The 19,241-nt window shown below is 40.4% G+C and overlaps 2 protein-coding genes across 2 annotated transcripts in view; both read right to left on the bottom strand.

The window, feature by feature from the left end:
* LOC120431867 (coatomer subunit epsilon-like) overlaps positions 1–19,241 on the bottom strand; it is a 379,780-nt gene that overhangs the window by 44,420 nt on the left and 316,119 nt on the right. The window lies entirely within an intron of this gene.
* Positions 593–19,106, bottom strand: LOC120430335 (protein Jumonji). The gene is made up of 4 exons (XM_039595436.2): positions 18,569–19,106; positions 2,376–7,956; positions 2,149–2,307; positions 593–2,087 (listed from the first exon to the last, which is right to left on the bottom strand). The coding sequence occupies exons 1-4, from the start codon at positions 18,808–18,810 to the stop codon at positions 1,620–1,622; spliced, it is 6,450 nt and encodes a 2,149-aa protein (XP_039451370.1). The 5' UTR covers positions 18,811–19,106; the 3' UTR covers positions 593–1,619.

The following is a 19,241-nucleotide window of genomic DNA, read 5'->3' as shown; positions in this document are numbered from 1 at the left end:
CAAAACGTGTAAAATACATCTCCCAGGGCATTTTTCGGCATAAATGTAACACACTTCTCTTTTTTTTTGGTATTGTTCTACAATAGTTACCTTAAAGTTTATTCATCAATTTCTTCTATTAGAAACGTTCGCTTATTCTCCGTTCACAATATTTTAAATCTGTCGATATATTATTACCATCTCAATATATAATCTGCGAGAAGTGACTCCTTATTATTTCCGTTTCTCTCTCTCTTTCGTCCCGATACGTTTGATATATTCATTTATAATAGTATAGTTAGTGTGTGTGTGTTTTTTTTTTGTTTGTTTCAAATATTGTTCTCCATTCGCTTAATTGCTAGTGTTGGGGGGTTTGCATAAATATTACGTGCAAACGAAAAAGGAGAATAAATGCGTTTTCAAAATTGTGACCGCTTCCGTTTGTGGGTTTTTTAAGCGTTAACATTTTTTGTTGTGTAGATTTTTACGGACGAGACATTTGGGGAAACATAAGTGACTTACTAGTTTGTGTGTGTGTTTTTGTTTTTTTTATCGGAAGCATACAACAGGAGGAAGGGGGGTTGAGTGTGTGCTGCGTTGGAGGATTGTTCACTTTTATATGCCGCCGATTGCACTCTATGTATTGCAAAACTTAATGTTTAAAATGTTAAATAACACACCTATTTACACATGTATCACTCATGAAAATGTTACAAACTCTGTTGTATACCATTGTAATGTGTTAGTAAAATAAGTGATTAGCGATTTAACGTTCTGTAAAATAAGAAGCGCCATTTTGATGGAGTAATCAATTCAAGGATTGAGACTGCGTGCTGAGAGATCGAACAATGTGACTTTCACAAGCTGAGTTCTGGGCTTAACATTTCGCTCTGTGGATGGGTAGTTTGACTACCTGATTCCATTGGTTTTAGCCCACTCAAATCACCACACATACATCGATCTGCCATTTAGCTCTATACAATATAGGTTACTATTTGTTTTTGTGTATGTGATCTTAGCATTAATACTGGATAGTTACAGCAACACACACAACTCTTGTACAATGCAGCGGAATCGTATGGTATCACTAGGTGTGGGCGTTTCTCCCTCGTTATCTAAATACCACAGACACATCATTCTATACAAGGGAGCTCAACATTACACGAGGCTTTCACCTCACGTTCTTGAAAAGCGACGTCTTCAGCGTCCTTTTCTATCGTTTCGTCTTGCGTGTAACGTTCAATACCGTGCGTTTTAGTGTCTACCAAGAGGAGTCTCAGTAAAAAGGGGAAACCAATTACACTCGCTCGTAGTTCGCTTGTGGATAAATGTTTACTCTTTTTGCATATCTACAATTAATTTCTATACAAGATTCGCCCAAGAAGTCACCGTGTTGCTTCGAGGACCTTTTGCACACGTGTACCACAATACTACACTCTTAACTTAAACTGCACACGGCACGATATCAAACCTATCGTCATCACTGGTCCGTCGGTCAGTGATGTGTAAAGAAAACATATCTAGAACATATCTCGATAGAGAAATACACACGCACAAAGAATATCACACACGCACACACACGGTTGGGGTGTGTGTTGTTGTTTTGGGGGAGGGGTCGTCCTCTAGCAAAACACACACACTTATTTCAGCATCGTCGCCATTCCGGCGTACTTACTGTGACTAGGCGCTTGATATGACGAAGAAGACTGCGACGACGTGGAGGCCAGATGTAGCGAAGACTTACCGCGTCCGCCGCCACCACCCCCGGCACTGCTTCCGCCACCGCCGCCGGCCGCCCCCTTGGTCGTCTTCTTGTTGGCTATCCGGTCCTGCAGCTTGCGCAGCAGCTCCTCGATATCGTCCAGCGAGTACGTGCAGGCGAGCTTGCAAAACTTGGCCGGCAGCCGGCTGTCCGACAGGAACTTGATCGCATGCTTCAGACAGTAGATCCGCTCGTCCTCGTCCAGCGTTTCGTCGTCGTCGCCGGTGATCTTGACGCGTACGAGCGACAGATACAGGTTCGCGCGGCAAATGTCACACTCGAACTCCTCCAGCGAGGCGGTCTTCTTCTTCGATTCGATCTTCTCGGACTTGTTGACGCCGTGGTTCTGTGTGAAAGGAGCCAGAATTACAACTCGAGCGGGGAAACTTAAAAAAGCTTCAACTCACCTTGATAACTTCTCGCTGCTCCTTTTCCTTGTCGTAGATGTCGCTGATCATCGGCAGCACCTGCACGAGCGTGTCGTGGTTGCTGCGCTGATCGTTCGCGATGGCAAACACGAGCTGCTCGACGGAGAACATGGTAGGCTCACAGCTTTCGCGAATGTCCTGCGAGGAAGGATGGAAGGAAATAAGTCACTTCGCTGAAGGAGACAGACAACACCAAACCGACTCACCCTAAAGTCCTCCTTGGCCGTCCCAAGCCACGAGCTGGACGCAAAGTAGACGCTCTCGGAGACGGCGTACCCGGTGCACAGGCTGGACGTGTAGGCGCGCGGGAACACGACCACAAACTGGCCGGGCTGTTGCTCGGTTCGGCACAGCGACACGTTCCGGTCGGTCAGCATGTGCGGCGGAACCATTGCCGTGTCGCAGGGCAGCCAGATGGTTTTGTTTTGGCAATGGGTCGGCACGAGCGACGTTAAGGCCGAGCGGAAGTTGGAGTTTTGGTCGTCCGGAACGCCGTACCAGATTTTGTTGGCTCCCGTGTGGAGGTACTCGATCCAGGGGAGACCGTGCGGGTCGCGATACCAGCAGCAAGCGCTGAACAGCATTCCCACGTGGAGTGTTGGAATGGTGATGCCCATGACCGGACCGAGCGAGCGAAGAATCGAGCTGCTATTGTTGGTGAGGACTTTCAGGTTCCACGGATGTTTGGCGCAGGAGGAACCTTTTACTTTGGGCGCGGGAAATCCGAACCCGTACGCGCTAGAATCGATCGAGCCAGAGTGGACACACACGTGGCTATCGCGAACGGCCACGTGGCGCCAGTATTCGCTTTCGATTTCCGCCACGGTTGGTTCGGAATTCTTGAACCACAGGGCCATCGTGTTGCGCGCTATCCGGAAGAATTGATTCAACGGCATGGTGCGTCCCTTCATGATGCACTCCATCGAGAACTCGTCGTCCTCTTCGTCCTCGTTGGAATCCTCTTCATCCTCGTCGGAATCTTCGCTGTTGCGAGTCTCCGAGCTGACACACTTGTCCGCGTTCCGGCGTGCCTTCGCCTCCCGCTTGGCCCAGTCTGCTTCCACCTCGTCAAACAGTTTTTGCCGTTCGGCCGGCGAGAGCGTATCGTACGGAAGCAGATATTTACAGTAGATGTCGTCCAGCTTGGAGACGCGATCGTGGGCCGACTTCGGGAAGCACATATCTTCGGAAACGCGGGCCCACTTTTTCTTCTCGATGACCTCCTTCAACCCTCCAAGCTCCTGTACGGTGTGATAAAGCCGAGGAAGATCTACCTCCATGCCGCCGATCAACGGTGGACTTTGCAGATTGATGCTCTGCGTCGCCAGATACTTCTTGATGGCGGCGTACTCTTTGGCACTCGGTCCCCACCGGTGAAGCATTTTGTGCACGTACTGGTTGTACGCCATGAAGCGCATATCGTCCGTTATCCGACATTCCGGCTTGAAACTGGCCGGCGGAATAATCCGACAGATGCCAAATCGTGCCGCCACCGGAGCAATTCGCTCGATGTACTCGATGGGGTCGCTGAACTCCTTGTCGTTTGGTTTGAATACCGGTGCCTCAACCATCTGTGCCGGATCGTCCCGCCGAGGGAAGGCCGTATTGTTGTCCGGCTGCACTGCCGTGTCCAGCTTGGCTTTGGCCTTGTTCGGCTTGGACCGCTGGGAAGAGTTCAGCGAAGAGTTGGAGTTGATTCGCGACAGACCTCCTCGTGCATCCTCCGGGGCAGGCGTTGGTGGCGGCGCAGGAGATTTCTCCTTCGTTTCGCTCGACTTGAACCGTGGCTGCACCGTTCCCACAGGGACCATTTTGGAAATGCCGTCCTTGCTCATGCTTGGACCTGCCGCCATCAGACTCTTCACCAGCTCTTGTACGTTCATCGATTCCGGAATCGGCGTCGTATTCGATCCCATTTGTGCTTTCGTCACCAGCTTGGCGTGCATTATTACGCGCTGATTGGGTCCTTCCGGTCCCTCCGTGCCCAACTTGACGGCCACCCCCTGAATGAGCTGGTCCGATTTGCCACTCGAACTTGCCGCATTCGGACCCTGCAACGGAATGTAAAACGTGTGACCTTCCTCGTCCGAATCACCCTCACCCTCTTTCTTCTCTTCTTTTTCCTCCACCTTCCGCGACTCCTCGTCCAAAGGAACCGTAATCGCCGCCGTCTTGGCGCCCTCGTCCGGACTCAACGTCAAGCTAACCGCCGGTTGAACCCCACCCTTTGTCGGAGTGCTTAAGCTCGTTGGCTTCTGGAACGTGCTGCTCGAACCGGCCTTTTCCTCGTCACCCTTGCCCTTCCCCCCGGTAGGCACTTCCGACGTCTGTGCCTCATCCCGCGCCGAAGAGTTGCAACTCTCGCGTCGGCTGTGTCGCCGAAACGGCGTAGCCATCGGCACGAAGCTGTCCTCATTGTCGAACGAGTACACGCTCGGTTCGTTGTCCGCGGAGAATGCACCAAACTTGGTTCCCGTTCCAGCGGCTGATTTCTGCGTCGGTTTTAAGGCCTCTTGCTTGTAAACTGGCGTTCTGCCCTGTTTGTAGATTGGCTTGCGATCGGCTTGCGTCGAGCTTGTGCCTGCTGCCGCTGTGGTGGTTGCGGCGGGCGTCGTCGTAGCATTCGCAGCCGCCGGTTCCTGCTTCTTGGTTTCCTTCTTCAGCGGTGAAGGTGTGCGGAGCTTCGGGGACGTTTTGACCTTTTCTTCCTCTTTGATCTCGTCCACGGGCGTCTTTTTCTCGGCGACCGGTGTCTTTGGCGGTTCCGGTGTCGCGACCGGTTCTTTAGGGGCTTCCTTTTCCGGCTTTACCGCGACGGGTTTGGCCTTGAGCGTTGGTCCTCGCGAACCAGAGCCGCTGGGTTGTGGCGTTGGGGGTTTTGTTTCCTCTTTTTTGGGTTGTATCGTCGGGGAGGGCGCTTCCGCGACCGGTTCCGACTTACTTTCTCCCACCAATTTCTCCCATGCGCTAGATGTCGGCGTTGGAGTTGGAGTTTTGGGCGTTTCCAGAATTTTCAAATCCGCGTCCAGATCGTCGGGAACCGGCGACCACGAAGTTTCATCGATCCACTTTTGGATCTGTTCGTGGGTCATGTTGACCTTGGTTTTCCGCCGATCGCGTGGCGATAGGTGGCCGCCGAGCAGGGATTCCGTCAGCACGGGTGGTCCCAGCGGAGGCTTGTGAACGGAGCCACACTTGCCTAAGGTGCACTTGGTGTCCAACGGACCGGAACTTTGCGCCAGACTGACGCTGGCAATTCCAAAGATTTTCTCGGATTCTTCCTTGCTGGGCAGAAGGTTACCAAGCAGCGAGTTCGACTTGGGAGCAACTGGCGAGGTCGGAGATGTTTGATCGAACCCTTTGAGAAAGTCCGACTCGTCCAGGTTGAAGTCGTTCTTCACATTGCGATTGAAGGGTATTTCCGGTACGGCTGGGACCGCTGGCTTTTCCGGAGTTTCCGCAGCGGGAACTTGCTTGACCGTACGAATAAATGGCTGCGCTTGGGACGTTGGCTGCTTAACGGGACTCGGCTCTACCGTCGTGGACTGGAATGTGTTATCGTGTGATTTGGTGATAAGGTCATCGGTTGCGGGAGATCGGATCACGTCCGGACTGATCAACGGAGGTGGAACCACTGCTTGCGTGTGTGGCGTTGAAACCTTGGGACTGGACGTTTTCGGCGGAGGCGTGGCCTGTAACTTCGGAGGAGATTTGGCTGGTGTTACAGGTTTCGGGGCAGGGGACGGTAATCGTTCCACGGGCGGTTCGGCGCTATTGGCTACAACTTCCGAAGGTTTCTCCTCTGATTTTGGCTCAACCTCACGTTCAGCTTCCTTTACTGGACTCGATTTCGTTGGCGTTTTCTTCGCCGGCGAAGCTTTTTTCGCTTTTCCTTTCAGCTTTTGTCGAATTTGTTGCTTCTTTCGTTGAAACTTGGAAGCCAACGGTTCCTCATCGGAATCACTGAAACTCTTCTCAACGGGTTTAGATTCTTGTGCTTCCACGGGCTTACTATTGTCCACAACCTCTAGCGGGTCCTTCTTTTGGCGACCTTTCCTTGCGGAGCCTTTTTCATCCTTCTTTCCAGCGTTCGCTTTGAGCTCATTCTCCATCTGCTCCAACCTGCGCACGTTTGGCAACTCCAAGCTATCCAGCGATGATGCGTCATCGTCGGATTTATCGTCGTGATTAAACTTACGCCCAATCAACTCCATGTAAAGCGTAGCTGCCTCTTTTGTTTTTCGGCTGGGTCGAGCACTCACCTCCGGTGGTGGTTCCGGAGTTTTCTTCACCTTTTTCTCCTCAACTTCGGGTGCCGCCACCGGAGAGGTCGTCGGTTCAACCTTTTTCTTCCTCGCAGCAGCACCACCACCCTTCTTCGGAGTAGTTTTGGGCGGCGACTTGACGACCTCCTCAGCCGGCTCTTCGACAACGACGGGTGGTGTGGGAGCCTTGGGCGTAGCTTCTTCCGGTGCCGGAGGTGAGTCCTCTTCTTTCTTTTTCTTCCCCCGGGGAGGTTTTCGCGTTGGTGGTGTGCTTTTGACGATTGGCGTGTCGGACTTTTTCGAACTGACGTCGGACTTCCGGCTGACCGATTCCGAACGACGCGCTTTCTTCTCCGGAAGTTCTTCGGGTGCTTTTTCCGGAATCGGTTCCGATTTGCGACCCTTTTTAGCGGTTGCTTTGCGCGCCGTGGCCTTCTTTTTGGCTGCCGCCCTCTTGAGAAGTGGCTCGTCGTCATCGGAGGAGAAGTCCAGTACAGCGGGAGCCTCGGCGACTTCTTCTTTCGACTTTGGCGTTTCCACATCCACCGTTGAAGTGTTCGGTTGCGGACTCCGTAGTGCCGACAGTCTCGTAGTACGTTTTTCGTTGTCTTCCGTGTTCAACGATTTCCTTTTAGCTCCCTTGGCTGGAGTTTTTGGAGCTGCAACTTCTTTTTTCTGCTCCTTTTTAGTTTCATTTGATACGTTCTTCATTTCAACATCATCCTTGTTCAAAACTACCTTAATATCAATCAAATCCTGTACGTTTTCATTCTTAGCGCCTTTTGCAGTCTTCTTGGCATTCTTTTTAGTCGCCACCACCTTCTTCTTCGCCGGTGTTACCTTCTCTTTCTTCGCCGAATCTTTCCTAGTACTTTCAACCTCTTGAGGATCTTCCACGTCTGCCTCGTCATCCTCAGCCTTGTCCTTGACATTCCCACCTCGCGTCTGTTTATTGTACGCCGTTACACGTAACTTGGCCATTCGCTGTTCGTGGTACTTCTTCCGCAGAGCTTGCACCGTTTGCACCCGCCGATTTTCCGGATGTTGCTCGGCACGCTTCCGCACGGCAAACGGCATAAATGCTGGCTTCTCCGGTTGTTCCACTTTCTTGTCCGCTGAGCCATTTTCCTCCTTTTTAGCCGTTTCAGGCGGAGAAACCTCAGGTGCCTTTTTAGCAGATGTACCAGCTTGTTGTGGTACCGTCGTTGAAGACGGCCCCGTGGCAGATGTCGACGGGACCGGCTTGGCCGTGGATCCGGACGCCGATTGCTGTTGGCTGGCCGTGTTGAAAAAGTCCAAACTGGGCGGAAGCACGTTCGTGCCGCGAAAGCACAGAAACGTGAGGAAATCCTCGGTGTTTGGGCGCATGTTGGGCAGCAGCTCCGGAACGTGGCCGGCGTCGGCCGATCGGTTTTGTGCATCCTTTGATGAGTTTGATGGATTGGCGGCAAAGTTCAGATAGGCCGATGTGGAGGCGGCTCCCTGGCCCTGGGCGAACTTGCGCTGTGCTTGCACTTTTGGTCTGAGAATGGATAGAGAGAGGAGTTTGGTTTTGTAAAAGAAATTTCTTGATGTATTATGAACATTTAAAAAATCTGCTCACGTATGCGAATAGTTAGGGACATTAGAATAATTCAAATTTGACCTTTTGCTTCTTTCGGTCTCTATTACAAGCTTCCTATTCGGATCTAGACGTCCGAAGGTCGAACTTTATCATTTTGACGTTGAATAACGTCTTACTCGAAGGTACTGACGGACCATTCCGGAAAAAAAACTAAGCCGCAGGTCCCGGAATGACATGTGAGATTTCAATAGATTATATCTTCCTTCAGACAAATCGGAGTAGCACGATTTCTGTACCATTCAATTTGATTTTTTCAGCTATTTTCTTTTAGAATTTCCACATTGGCAAAATAGTTTTACTTTAGGGTTCAATTTTAAAAAATGTTTTAAAAATGCAGAGAATTTGCAAGCAAATTACCGATTCCCTAACACCGACGAGTCAAGACTCGTAAAAAAACCTTCCTTTATCCACCTTAAGGCTAGTATGGAGATCGGAAGGAAAGGGGTCAAGAAACAGCTTTACGAACAGCAGAACAAAGGAGAGGGAGCGTTTTCTTGGCGCTTTTCTTCACCCTCTCTGGCTTGCTTTCGCTGCCGCTGCTGCGCATTTGAAATTTTTCTTGACCGATTCCTTCCGAAGTGCATACACCGCTTTAAGGTGATTGATGCCTTCCTCACATAAATATACTTTTGATAGGGTTATCAAGCCGCTTGATGGATCCGCCAATCTTTATTATGAACATATCTGATATCCGGCCTCCAAAAAGTGCATAAAAAACACTTAAGTGCCCATAACTCTTGATAGGGTTATCAGAAAGTTTTGGACTCGTTGGAAATATCTTTTGATTACCTAACCAACGAGGGGGATCTTCGATGTTTTGGGCTCGTTGGAAAGGTCTTTCAAATACCGTTCTAATAATGTATAACATGACAATCTTCCGGACTTTTTTAAATAATGTTTTTTAGCATAACTTTTGAAGTACTTTACAAAACTAATAATTTTCAATAGGAAGTTATAGGACCCCAAGACGAATCGAATGAGACCAAAAATGTCCAAATCGGTTCAGCCAGTGGTGAGATAATATAGTGAGAATATTTCGATGTACACATCTACATCCAAACAAGATGGGTTTAGGAGCTTGTATTGAGAAGTTCATTTTTCGAGTGATTTTATAGCCTTTCCTCAGTAAGGTGAGGAAGGCAAAAACATAAAAAACACCAAGTCTGTTAGTTTCATCGTTATACTTCTACACATTTGGAGCAATATTTGAAAGGGGCGCGTGGCAAACTGTCAAACGAGAAAAAGTGCGAGTTTGTTTGTTTGCTATAGTGTAATAGCTTCTTTAGAATTTAACAGTTCGGCTCCAGGATGCTACATTTGCAATGCAGAGATTTTTAGAACCTTTCAACTGAGATCAATAATTGATTATTCATAGGCCTTTGCAGGGAGGGTTACATATATCTATGTTTAGATTATGCTAGCTGGGTGCTCTTTTAGGAAAATAAATTTTGAGAAAAAACCCTGGATCTACGTTGACTTTAAACTAATATCACAGTTTTTGTTGATTCAATATGTCTTATTTTTCTGCGTGCATCAATTATTTTCTTTTCCAAAATCCAAAATTTTGCGTTACGTAATAAAAGAACGCTCCCAAATGGTTTTCAATCGCATCTTCTCGTTTTTAGTTTTATAATTTATAAAAGTCTATTAAAAAAAAATCAAAAATTCACATAAAAAAAAGCCATTTCATAAAAAAAGCGAAATACACTCAACCCCCGGTGGTTGGTCACTTTTTCGTTTGACACTTTTTTGGTTTGTACCCCGTTGGTTGGTCAAAGTTAATCTAAAAAGTGACGAACTGTCACTTTTTACACGGCGCTCACGCACACTATCAAAACAAACATTTGGTAGTGTGTGTGAACTCCTTGTAAAAGGGGTGTCAAACTAAAAAGTGACCCCGATCGTTTGACAACAAATGGTGTCAAACCATCGGGGTTTGAGTGTAGCCGTTCAAAAGAGCCGATCACTTTAATGAGCGAGTGAAAATGAGCGGCTCCTTAAAAAGCGGTTTTGCCCACCTCTACTTTCAGCACTGTTATTTTTAACGATGGAAAGTAGACTGTTTTGTCATTCGAGCGAGAATGACGAAAAAACTAATTTCACAACGGAATTGCAAAAATATCTACCACGAAATTCGAAATAATTGCTCAATTGCTTTAAGTGTTCCTCAACTGATTTTTAATTATATCACACCACAAGATTTAAACTGGCATTTTAAAAGTAGTAGTAAAAAATGCATGGCAAATTCAGAACAATGTTTTGAAAATTTTGTGCATTACAGTAATAATTATTGAATTATTCTAGAAATGCACATGAATGAATAATTGTAAATTAATAAACATGGTATATAATTTAATACAATTTATAAAATTTTAAGCAACACATGAACAATTGCCTTTTTTACCTACTTCCAAAAATAATGTGAAATAAAGTTAGGCAAAGCTCCAATAAAAAAAAAAACTTAAAGCATTTTGAGCTATTTTATTTTGAATGTCTGTATTTTTTTTATTTTTTTTTGAAAATGCAGGGTTGTTACGGGAGAGTCGAAAAAAAATCCGCGCCAAATCCGCGCCGACCTAAAACCCGAAACCGCGCGAAATCCGCGCCATATAAAAATATCGCGACCAACATTTAAGAAATTTTATTAATAAATTAAGAAAAATTAAATCAGAAAGTATTTGATTAAAAAAAACTCGTTTTATGCTTAAAGGAATGAAAGCAATAAACCCGTTTTAAAAAAATACCTCAAGAGACGGTCAAGGAAAGGGTCATGAAAAAAAAGATTCTTAAGAATTGAAGAATTTAAGAATTTAAGAATTTAAGAATTTAAGAATTTAAGAATTTAAGAATCTAAGAATCTAAGAATTTAAGAATTTAAGAATTTAAGAATTTAAGAATTTAAGAATTTAAGAATTTAAGAATTTAAGAATTTAAGAATTTAAGAATTTAAGAATTTAAGAATTTAAGAATTTAAGAATTTAAGAATTTAAGAATTTAAGAATTTAAGAATTTAAGAATTTAAGAATTTAAGAATTTAAGAATTTAAGAATTTAAGAATTTAAGAATTTAAGAATTTAAGAATTTAAGAATTTAAGAATTTAAGAATTTAAGAATTTAAGAATTTAAGAATTTAAGAATTTAAGAATTTAAGAATTTAAGAATTTAAGAATTTAAGAATTTAAGAATTTAAGAATTTAAGAATTTAAGAATTTAAGAATTTAAGAATTTAAGAATTTAAGAATTTAAGAATTTAAGAATTTAAGAATTTAAGAATTTAAGAATTTAAGAATTTAAGAATTTAAGAATTTAAGAATTTAAGAATTTAAGAATTTAAGAATTTAAGAATTTAAGAATTTAAGAATTTAAGAATTTAAGAATTTAAGAATTTAAGAATTTAAGAATTTAAGAATTTAAGAATTTAAGAATTTAAGAATTTAAGAATTTAAGAATTTAAGAATTTAAGAATTTAAGAATTTAAGAATTTAAGAATTTAAGAATTTAAGAATTTAAGAATTTAAGAATTTAAGAATTTAAGAATTTAAGAATTTAAGAATTTAAGAATTTAAGAATTTAAGAATTTAAGAATTTAAGAATTTAAGAATTTAAGAATTTAAGAATTTAAGAATTTAAGAATTTAAGAATTTAAGAATTTAAAAATTTAAGAATTTAAGAATTTAAGAATTTAAGAATTTAAGAATTTAAGAATTTAAGAATTTAAGAATTTAAGAATTTAAAAATTTAAGAATTTAAGAATTTAAGAATTTAAGAATTTAAGAATTTAAGAATTTAAGAATTTAAGAATTTAAGAATTTAAGAATTTAAAAATTTAAGAATTTAAGAATTTAAGAATTTTAGAATACTAAAATTGTTTGAGATTTGAGATATATTTCTATATTGTTTTGAATTTGATATTTTTTAGTTTTCCAATTTTTACTTTTTAAATTTTGTTTTTATTCAATCCTTAAATTTTTTATTACCCAAAGTTTTTTGTTATTTGGAATTTTAGATTTCTTAAATTTTTAATTTAGAAATTTCAGATTTTTTAAATTACAATTTTAGAAATTTCGAAAAAAAATTATTGTGTATTTTGATATTTTTTGTTAAAAAACTATTAAAATAAAAAAAAGTTTCGAATTTTTGAATTTCTGAAGCTTTGATTTTGAAATGTTTTGATCATTTTATTTTCGCCAAGAATGTTTAAATTTAGAAAAAAAAATATTTCTACCGATTAAATTCCATCTAAAATTCGAAAGTTGATGCCAGCTTCTCTTACGTCCAATCAAGCTCATACACGCAGAAAAATGTTTTGTAGAATCAGCCTGTACGAGGTTTGTTTCAATAAAAAAATTGTTGAATATAATCAACGCAGAGTTTTCGTTGAAACAAACCTTGATTTGCTCAATTCCACAAAAATCTTTTGTTGTTTTGAAAAAGTTGCTTTGACGTTTAGCGTTGATTCAACAAAAATCTTGATTTTCAAATCAACAAAATGTTTTGTTGATTCAAATATGCTATATTTTTCTGCGTGTATTTGGCGCCCACCAGAACAAGCACCAATAATCGTTTTTGTTACACATTCCAATGTCTATATCTTCGGGAAAAGTTTGTAATATTTGATTTACAACATTAAAAATTTACTAAATCCAGTATACAATTAAAAATAAATAAGGTTAAAAATCATTACTCAAAACTCAAAAGAAATTAAATATTCAGTGCCGGAGATGTTAAGAAATGACAAGAAACATATAAAAAATAATTTCTACATAATCTTCATCTTCATTTTTCGACGGTTCGTACTAAGAAAATACAAACAAACATTTTCTGAAGAAAATTCAATTAATAAAAATATGTAATTCTTACAAATTATCGTAATTCCTGATAATATTTTCTTAATAACTTGAAATTTATTCTATCTCTCTTTAATATATTTATCAAAATTGCCATCCGCGCGAAATCCGCGCCTAAGCAAAATTAGCCAGCAAATCCGCGCCAGATCCGCGCTATCCGCGCGAAACGCGCCATCCGCGCGATCCGCGCCGTCCGTAACAACCCTGAATGGCAATGAGCATATGCACATAACTTCGGGAAAAAAAATATTATGAATGATGTATTTTATAAAATTTTGTTTAAAATACAAAAATATTTAGTTTTTTAAAGATTATTTGAAATGTTTATAATTTTCAAGATAAATAACAATGAAATTTTGCACAAACATTAAAAAATACATACTAAAATTATCCTTTTGCACACACAATTTTATTTCACTAATTTTATTGTTTGAACTTTTGGTGAATCCTTTGTTTAGGATGTGCTTAGTTTTGGAGATATTCATTCATAAATTCATTTTCTTGTATCTCAGTAAAATAAGGATAGCTGAATAGTAAATACTTTAAAAGATGAAAATTCTACAAAAAAAAAAACCAACTAACTAAAAAAAACTAAACTAACAGGATATCGTTAGGGGAAGGTGGGGCAAGACGACCATATGGGACAAGAGGAACAATCGTTCGTGCGGCCGTAATTTTTACAATTTTGATTATTTCCAGCAATGCAATTAGCTGATTCTACTAACACATAACCGCCAAAACGACGTAAACGCCACGGGGCATAAGATTTAATGAAGTTTTTTCAAAACCTTTGTTTTCATATAATATTTGGAAAGGACAAAATAAGGTTTAGGGTTCGTTTTAAAGCTCATTTTATCAAAATGCAATTTTTACAAGATCAGTAGTGTCCCTACCAATGACTTTTTTTTTTTTTTTTTTGGGAGGGTGATCCAGCCGCACATCGTTGATGTCGAAACCTCTAAACTGGGCCCTCGTCCTGTCACGTCCGTCAGTAGTCTTGTCGTACATTACAACTAGAACCAGATCTGCCAATGAATTAGTACACTTCGACCAAATAAACACTGACGCTGTATGGATCTGACTCTAGAATAAATGCACAGTTGTGTGTTATTCATAAGTCCAACTTATTCAATTATTCATTTAAGTCCAAATATAATATTTGCTAACTACTTTGGATTGAAAATCTAAACTTTAATCTAAAATCCTCTAAACTTAATGTTCAAAACTAAACGTTCCTTTAACTGTTGCAGTACTACTTCTATAAAAAAAACAATAAAAATTTGTGAACTAATGTACAAATAGGATAGAAATCGCGATTTTCAAAAGAAATGATCATTTACGTCAAAAGATCCGTAGTTCCTCGATTCGCAACAATGGTCAATACAACCATAATCCGAAAACCGTTAGTTCAACAGATCAACGAATTTTCTACATCTATCAAAGTTGATTGACAGCATTACTCTTACTTAACAATTGCAACTAAATGTATCATCAAATAGATTTGGAAAGGATACAGATTTATTTTAAATGCTAATGCTAAGCAACAAATCAATTGTACTATCCTAAAGTCCCACCTAAATCCCACATTGTGATAGTGAAAAAGTCACAGAAGCAGCGGTGTCTTGTGCAATTGTGATATTTTCACTATCGGAGAACTACCTAGTTCACGAAGACAGCTTATCGGTCAACGCTTAAGCCCTGGGGCTGCAGCAAAGCGAGTTCTCGTAGCATGAAGTGGTGTCCATAGTGCTTATAAAAAAGAATGTATACCCAAATTTTAATTTAAACATAGATAAATTTAAAATAAATTTTGAGAAAACACCCTGAATTTATGTTTGGCTTTAAACTAATGTTTAAAGATCGCTCCCAAATGGTTTTCAATCGCATCTTCACGTTTTTAGTTTTTTTTTTCAATAATTTTATAAAAAGTCTAATAAGAAAAACATCAAAGTTCGGGATTGCCTCAAAAGGCAGAATCTTGGAAGGCCGAAATTCAAAAGGCCGAATTTTGTCTTTTGCTTAGAAGGCAAAACATCTCAAAAGGCCGAATGTCTCGAAAGGCAGAATGATTGTGGAATTCAGAATGATGTTCATATTTTCACGATTTTCATTGATTATGATGTTCAAAGATACAGTAAACTAACATACTTTGTTCTTTTTTTGTAATTTTAAGCGAAATAAGTACATAATGAGTACAATCTGTTTATCTTTACCGATCATATTGTTACCAAGCATACAAGTGAGTAGAGTAGAATGAATTAAAGCATTTCAAAAGTGTTTCAATCTTGTTGTTTATTGAATTATGGTGACGATAACCGAAATTTGATCATTCGCCACCAAGTACTTAAATGAATTCAAATTATTGCAGTTCTAGAGTTTTTTTTTAAATAGGTCCTATAAACATATGAAGCACAGTAGTTTATAGGACCTTTTCAAAAAAAAAACTCTTGAATTGATTTTTTGCGGCAAATAAATAGAAAATTTAAAAAAAAATAGTTGGCAGCAATGCTAGAAAGTTATGCCTTCTTTATTTCCAAACCAATTTTCATTACATAACTATGGTTTACAAAAAAATTATAACAAAAAGCGCCCGAAAAGGCGGAAACGCATTACAAACGAAGTTTGGAATGCGTTTCCGCCCTTTCGGGCGCGGTTTGCCTTATGAGATTCGGCCTTTCGAGCATTCGGCCTTTTGGGATTCGGCCTTATGAGAATTCTGCCTTTCGAGTAATTCGGCCTTTTGAATTTCGGCCTTTCGGGATTCGGCCTTTTGAGATTCGGCCATTCGTAGGAGACCCCAAAGTTCACATTATTTTGTAAAATAGCTTTTTCTTCAAAATTTTTAAAAAGAGCGAAAGAGCCGTTGAAAAGAGCCGCTCATTTTTATGAGCGAGCGAAAATGAGCAGCTCCTCAAAAAAAGGGGTTTTGCCCACCTCTACTTTCAGAACTGCTATTTTTGACGATGAAAAGTAGACCGCGAATAAATAAATAATTGTAAATTCATAAACATGGTATATAATTATACAATGTATAAAGTTTAAAGCAACACATGTACGATTTCCTTCATTACCTACAATAAATTCCAAAAAGAATGTGAAATAAAGTCAGTCAAAGCTACAATAAAAGACAACTCAAAGCAGTTTGAGCTTTTTTATTTTGAATGTCTGTATTTTTTTCGAAAATGGCAATGATCAAATGCAGCTATAAACATCGGGAAAAAAATTGTGAATGAAGTTTTTTAATAAATTTTGATAAAAAGAAAAAAAAATATTTTTATGCATCTCAGTAAAATAAGGATAGTTTTCGTTTTCGTTTTACGGAGCAAGGTGGGGGACGCGGCCTCAAGTCAGTTCAAGTCCGGTTTCTTGTGGAAAAAAGGGTAGTGGCCGAACTAGTATTGCATACAAAATGAACACCACCGGAAGATATAGGGGATCGGGAGGGGGAAGGTGAAAGAAAATTAGTGTAGGTGTGAGTTGTTAGAACTTGGATGACTTGAGCAGTTACGTTAATCTAAGTTTAACACTGAATAAAGAAAATCTGAAATTATGATTCAAAATAAAAAGGCCCGAAAGAAATTAAATTATGAGTTAATTAAATAAGAAAATGTAACTAATCGGAGATTTATACAAAGGAAACCTATAATGTATTTCAAATTTAAAGGAAATTAAAAAAATACTGGAAAACAAAAGATGAAAACTAACTTGTCTAGGGAATATAAATCTTGAGGCCTTTTTACTGGGCCCGTCTTGTCACGTCCGTCAGTAGTCTTGTCGTACATTACAATTAGAAGCAGATCTGCCAATAAAATAGTACACTTTGACCAATTTAACTAATAATTTATGCCCAATTATTCATTTTAGGAAAACTAACTAACTTGAATCAACAACCTCAACTAAACTGTCTGAAAGTAACTTGAATCTCAAATCCCCGAAATTTTAAATACAAAGGCAAACATTCCTTTACCTAGTTTTTAAACATGACTTGCCGCTTCCAAAACCAATAAACATAAATGAACAGTTCATAATTTACAAGGTGAATACTCTTCGTTAAGAAGAATATTTCGTGCCTTCCATTTCATTAGGGCACAGAAGCTCTGCAAACAAGAGTGTATCCCTATCATACCTAATATAAACTGTCATTTGAGTGAAAGAGATGAACTCCTGTTCACAAAACTAATGTGTCCCTTTCAAATGTTAGGCTCCATTCGATCGTCAAAACTCCAGTAAATCCTCGATTCGCAACAATGGTCGATACAACCATAATCCGAGAACCGTTAGTTCAACAGATTAACGAATTTTGTCCGATATCATTCCATTATTGATTGATCGAGACTCTATGGATGTTTTGACAATTCCGAATGGTTAGTATATCACTTAAATTGAAATCAGAGATTCTGATAGCATCACTTAACTCTATTCTGAGTGTCTTGCAAATTTTTTTTATTAAAGTACCAGATCCTAACCTAACACCCACATTAAGATAAGAAAAAATCACGCTCCTGTTTTTGTGATTAATTAAATTATTTAATATAATCCCACAATGCCTAGAAGAGCCCTCTCTTACTGTTGTGCGTAAGCGTTGCTTTGCTTTATGAGTTTCTACCTAAGCTAACGATGTATCAAAAAGATTTAAACCTGTTCCTACCAGATTTTACAAACAAGAATATTGAGATGCAAATAAAAAAATCAATATCTTACAATTTTACATAGTATAAAAGTTGTGATTTCTATCAACACATTTTATATAAATATAAAATAAATGTGTGATATAAATCAACATCGGAAACCATCTTTGCAAATAACCCTGAAACGACGGCAACGTGTGGCTCCATCTCCAGGGATCTCAGTAAAATAAGGATAGTTGAATAGAAAATTCTTTAGAAAAGGAAAATTCAAGAAATTTTATAAAGTTCAACCAAAAACAAATAAATAAATTAATAAATAATTAATTAACTAATTAATTATGCATTGAATTTTCTGTTTGCCTTTAGACGGGCTTTGATTTAAAAAAAAACGCCAAAATTCAATTTTTCAACCGATTTTTGATCATTAAAAAGCATTGAAAAGAAGAACTCTTAAAATTTTAGAAAATTTTGGGGTTGGAAGTTTTACTTGTTTTATGTGACTTGGCCAATGTTTTTAAAAATGTAATTTTGGTCAACTTTGGCTGTGTTTTTACTAACATTTCCTTTATTTTAAGTAAACAGAAGAATGCAGTAATTTTTGTAGTGTCCCAGCCTATGCCTCTAAGTTTTTTTTTACAATTTAAATGATAATGGTGCCATTCTAGAACAGAGCATGTGAAAAACAGACAAAACATTGAAAAAGTGACTGTAAAAACATGAAAAAAATAGATAGGCAAAATGTAATGATAGAAGGTTGTAGAATAGGCCAAATACTACAAAAAACAAAGATAAACTAATCAAGATAAATTAATATTGAAATACTAAAAATGAAACAAGAAAAACATAAAACATGAGAAGTAAAGTTTTTCGCAGAACAAAAGTTGCTCAAAATGACCTCCGGCAAAAATAAAAAAAAACGAAAAAAAAATTAGGCAGTAGAGGGTTAATTTACTAAAAAAACATTGCAAAATTACTGCGAAGCTTCAATTCCCCCCGACCCCTTCCACCACCCACTAATATTCCTCCTCTCCCTACCTTTTGGGCACCTCCGGCGGAGAAAGGTCCCTCTCGGGACTATCTCTGGCGGCGGGCGACACCGTGGCTGCAGCAGCCGCACCAGACCCTCCACCACCACCACCACTGCGCGTTCCGGCTCCCCCAACAGACGCAGTCACACCCGCCGGTGACGATCCGGAACCGGCAGCGTTCGCGTTGGTGCTAGCCGCCGCCGCGGAACCAACTTTCCGTCGCCGCTTGCCATCCTTCGATACAACCATTTTGATTTTTTCTCTTCTTCCACGGCACTGTCACAGGCAGCAGCAGCACCAGCAAAAGCAAATCGCTTGTCAGCCGCCGAGCCGAGAATTGATGACGATTTTCTGGCACAATTTTACCCCCCGGAACGGCACACTACGGGCACCACCTTGGTGTCACTCGGTTCCGGCACGGTGGGGCCACATTTTGCTGCTGGTTTGGTGGCCTGAATCGCACGATTTTAACACGAAATTTATCACTTTTTGTTGACTCGACAGAGCTGAAAATTTTTATTTGCAACAATAAAAGAGAGAACGGAGCAGCGGTGGCGGCGCCGTCAAAGCGAGAGAGAGCCGCTTTCCAGTGCAGAGTGGCGGCGCGGGCTGTCATAACGCGGATTTCCAGTGGGACCGAGGTTCTTCCAAAAAGGGTGGGAACTAGGGTGACCCACAGA

The sequence above is a fragment of the Culex pipiens genome, chromosome 3, assembly GCF_016801865.2.
Source record: "Culex pipiens pallens isolate TS chromosome 3, TS_CPP_V2, whole genome shotgun sequence".
Classification (NCBI taxonomy): Eukaryota; Metazoa; Arthropoda; class Insecta; order Diptera; family Culicidae; genus Culex; species Culex pipiens.
The sequence above is the reverse complement of the archived record's forward strand: the minus strand, read 5'-3'. Positions and strand labels throughout refer to the sequence as shown.

What these genes read in the sequence shown, in the direction of transcription:
- LOC120430335 (XM_039595436.2), bottom strand. Translation starts at nt 18,810, where the DNA reads ATGGTTGTATCGAAGGATGGCAAGCGGCGACGGAAAGTTGGTTCCGCG. An exon ending in CGGCCAAGGAGGACTTTAGG is followed by an intron (nt 2,308 to 2,375) that starts GTGAGTCGGTTT and finishes CCTTCCTCGCAG; the next exon opens with GACATTCGCGAAAGCTGTGA. An exon ending in AGCAGCGAGAAGTTATCAAG is followed by an intron (nt 2,088 to 2,148) that starts GTGAGTTGAAGC and finishes CCTTTCACACAG; the next exon opens with AACCACGGCGTCAACAAGTC.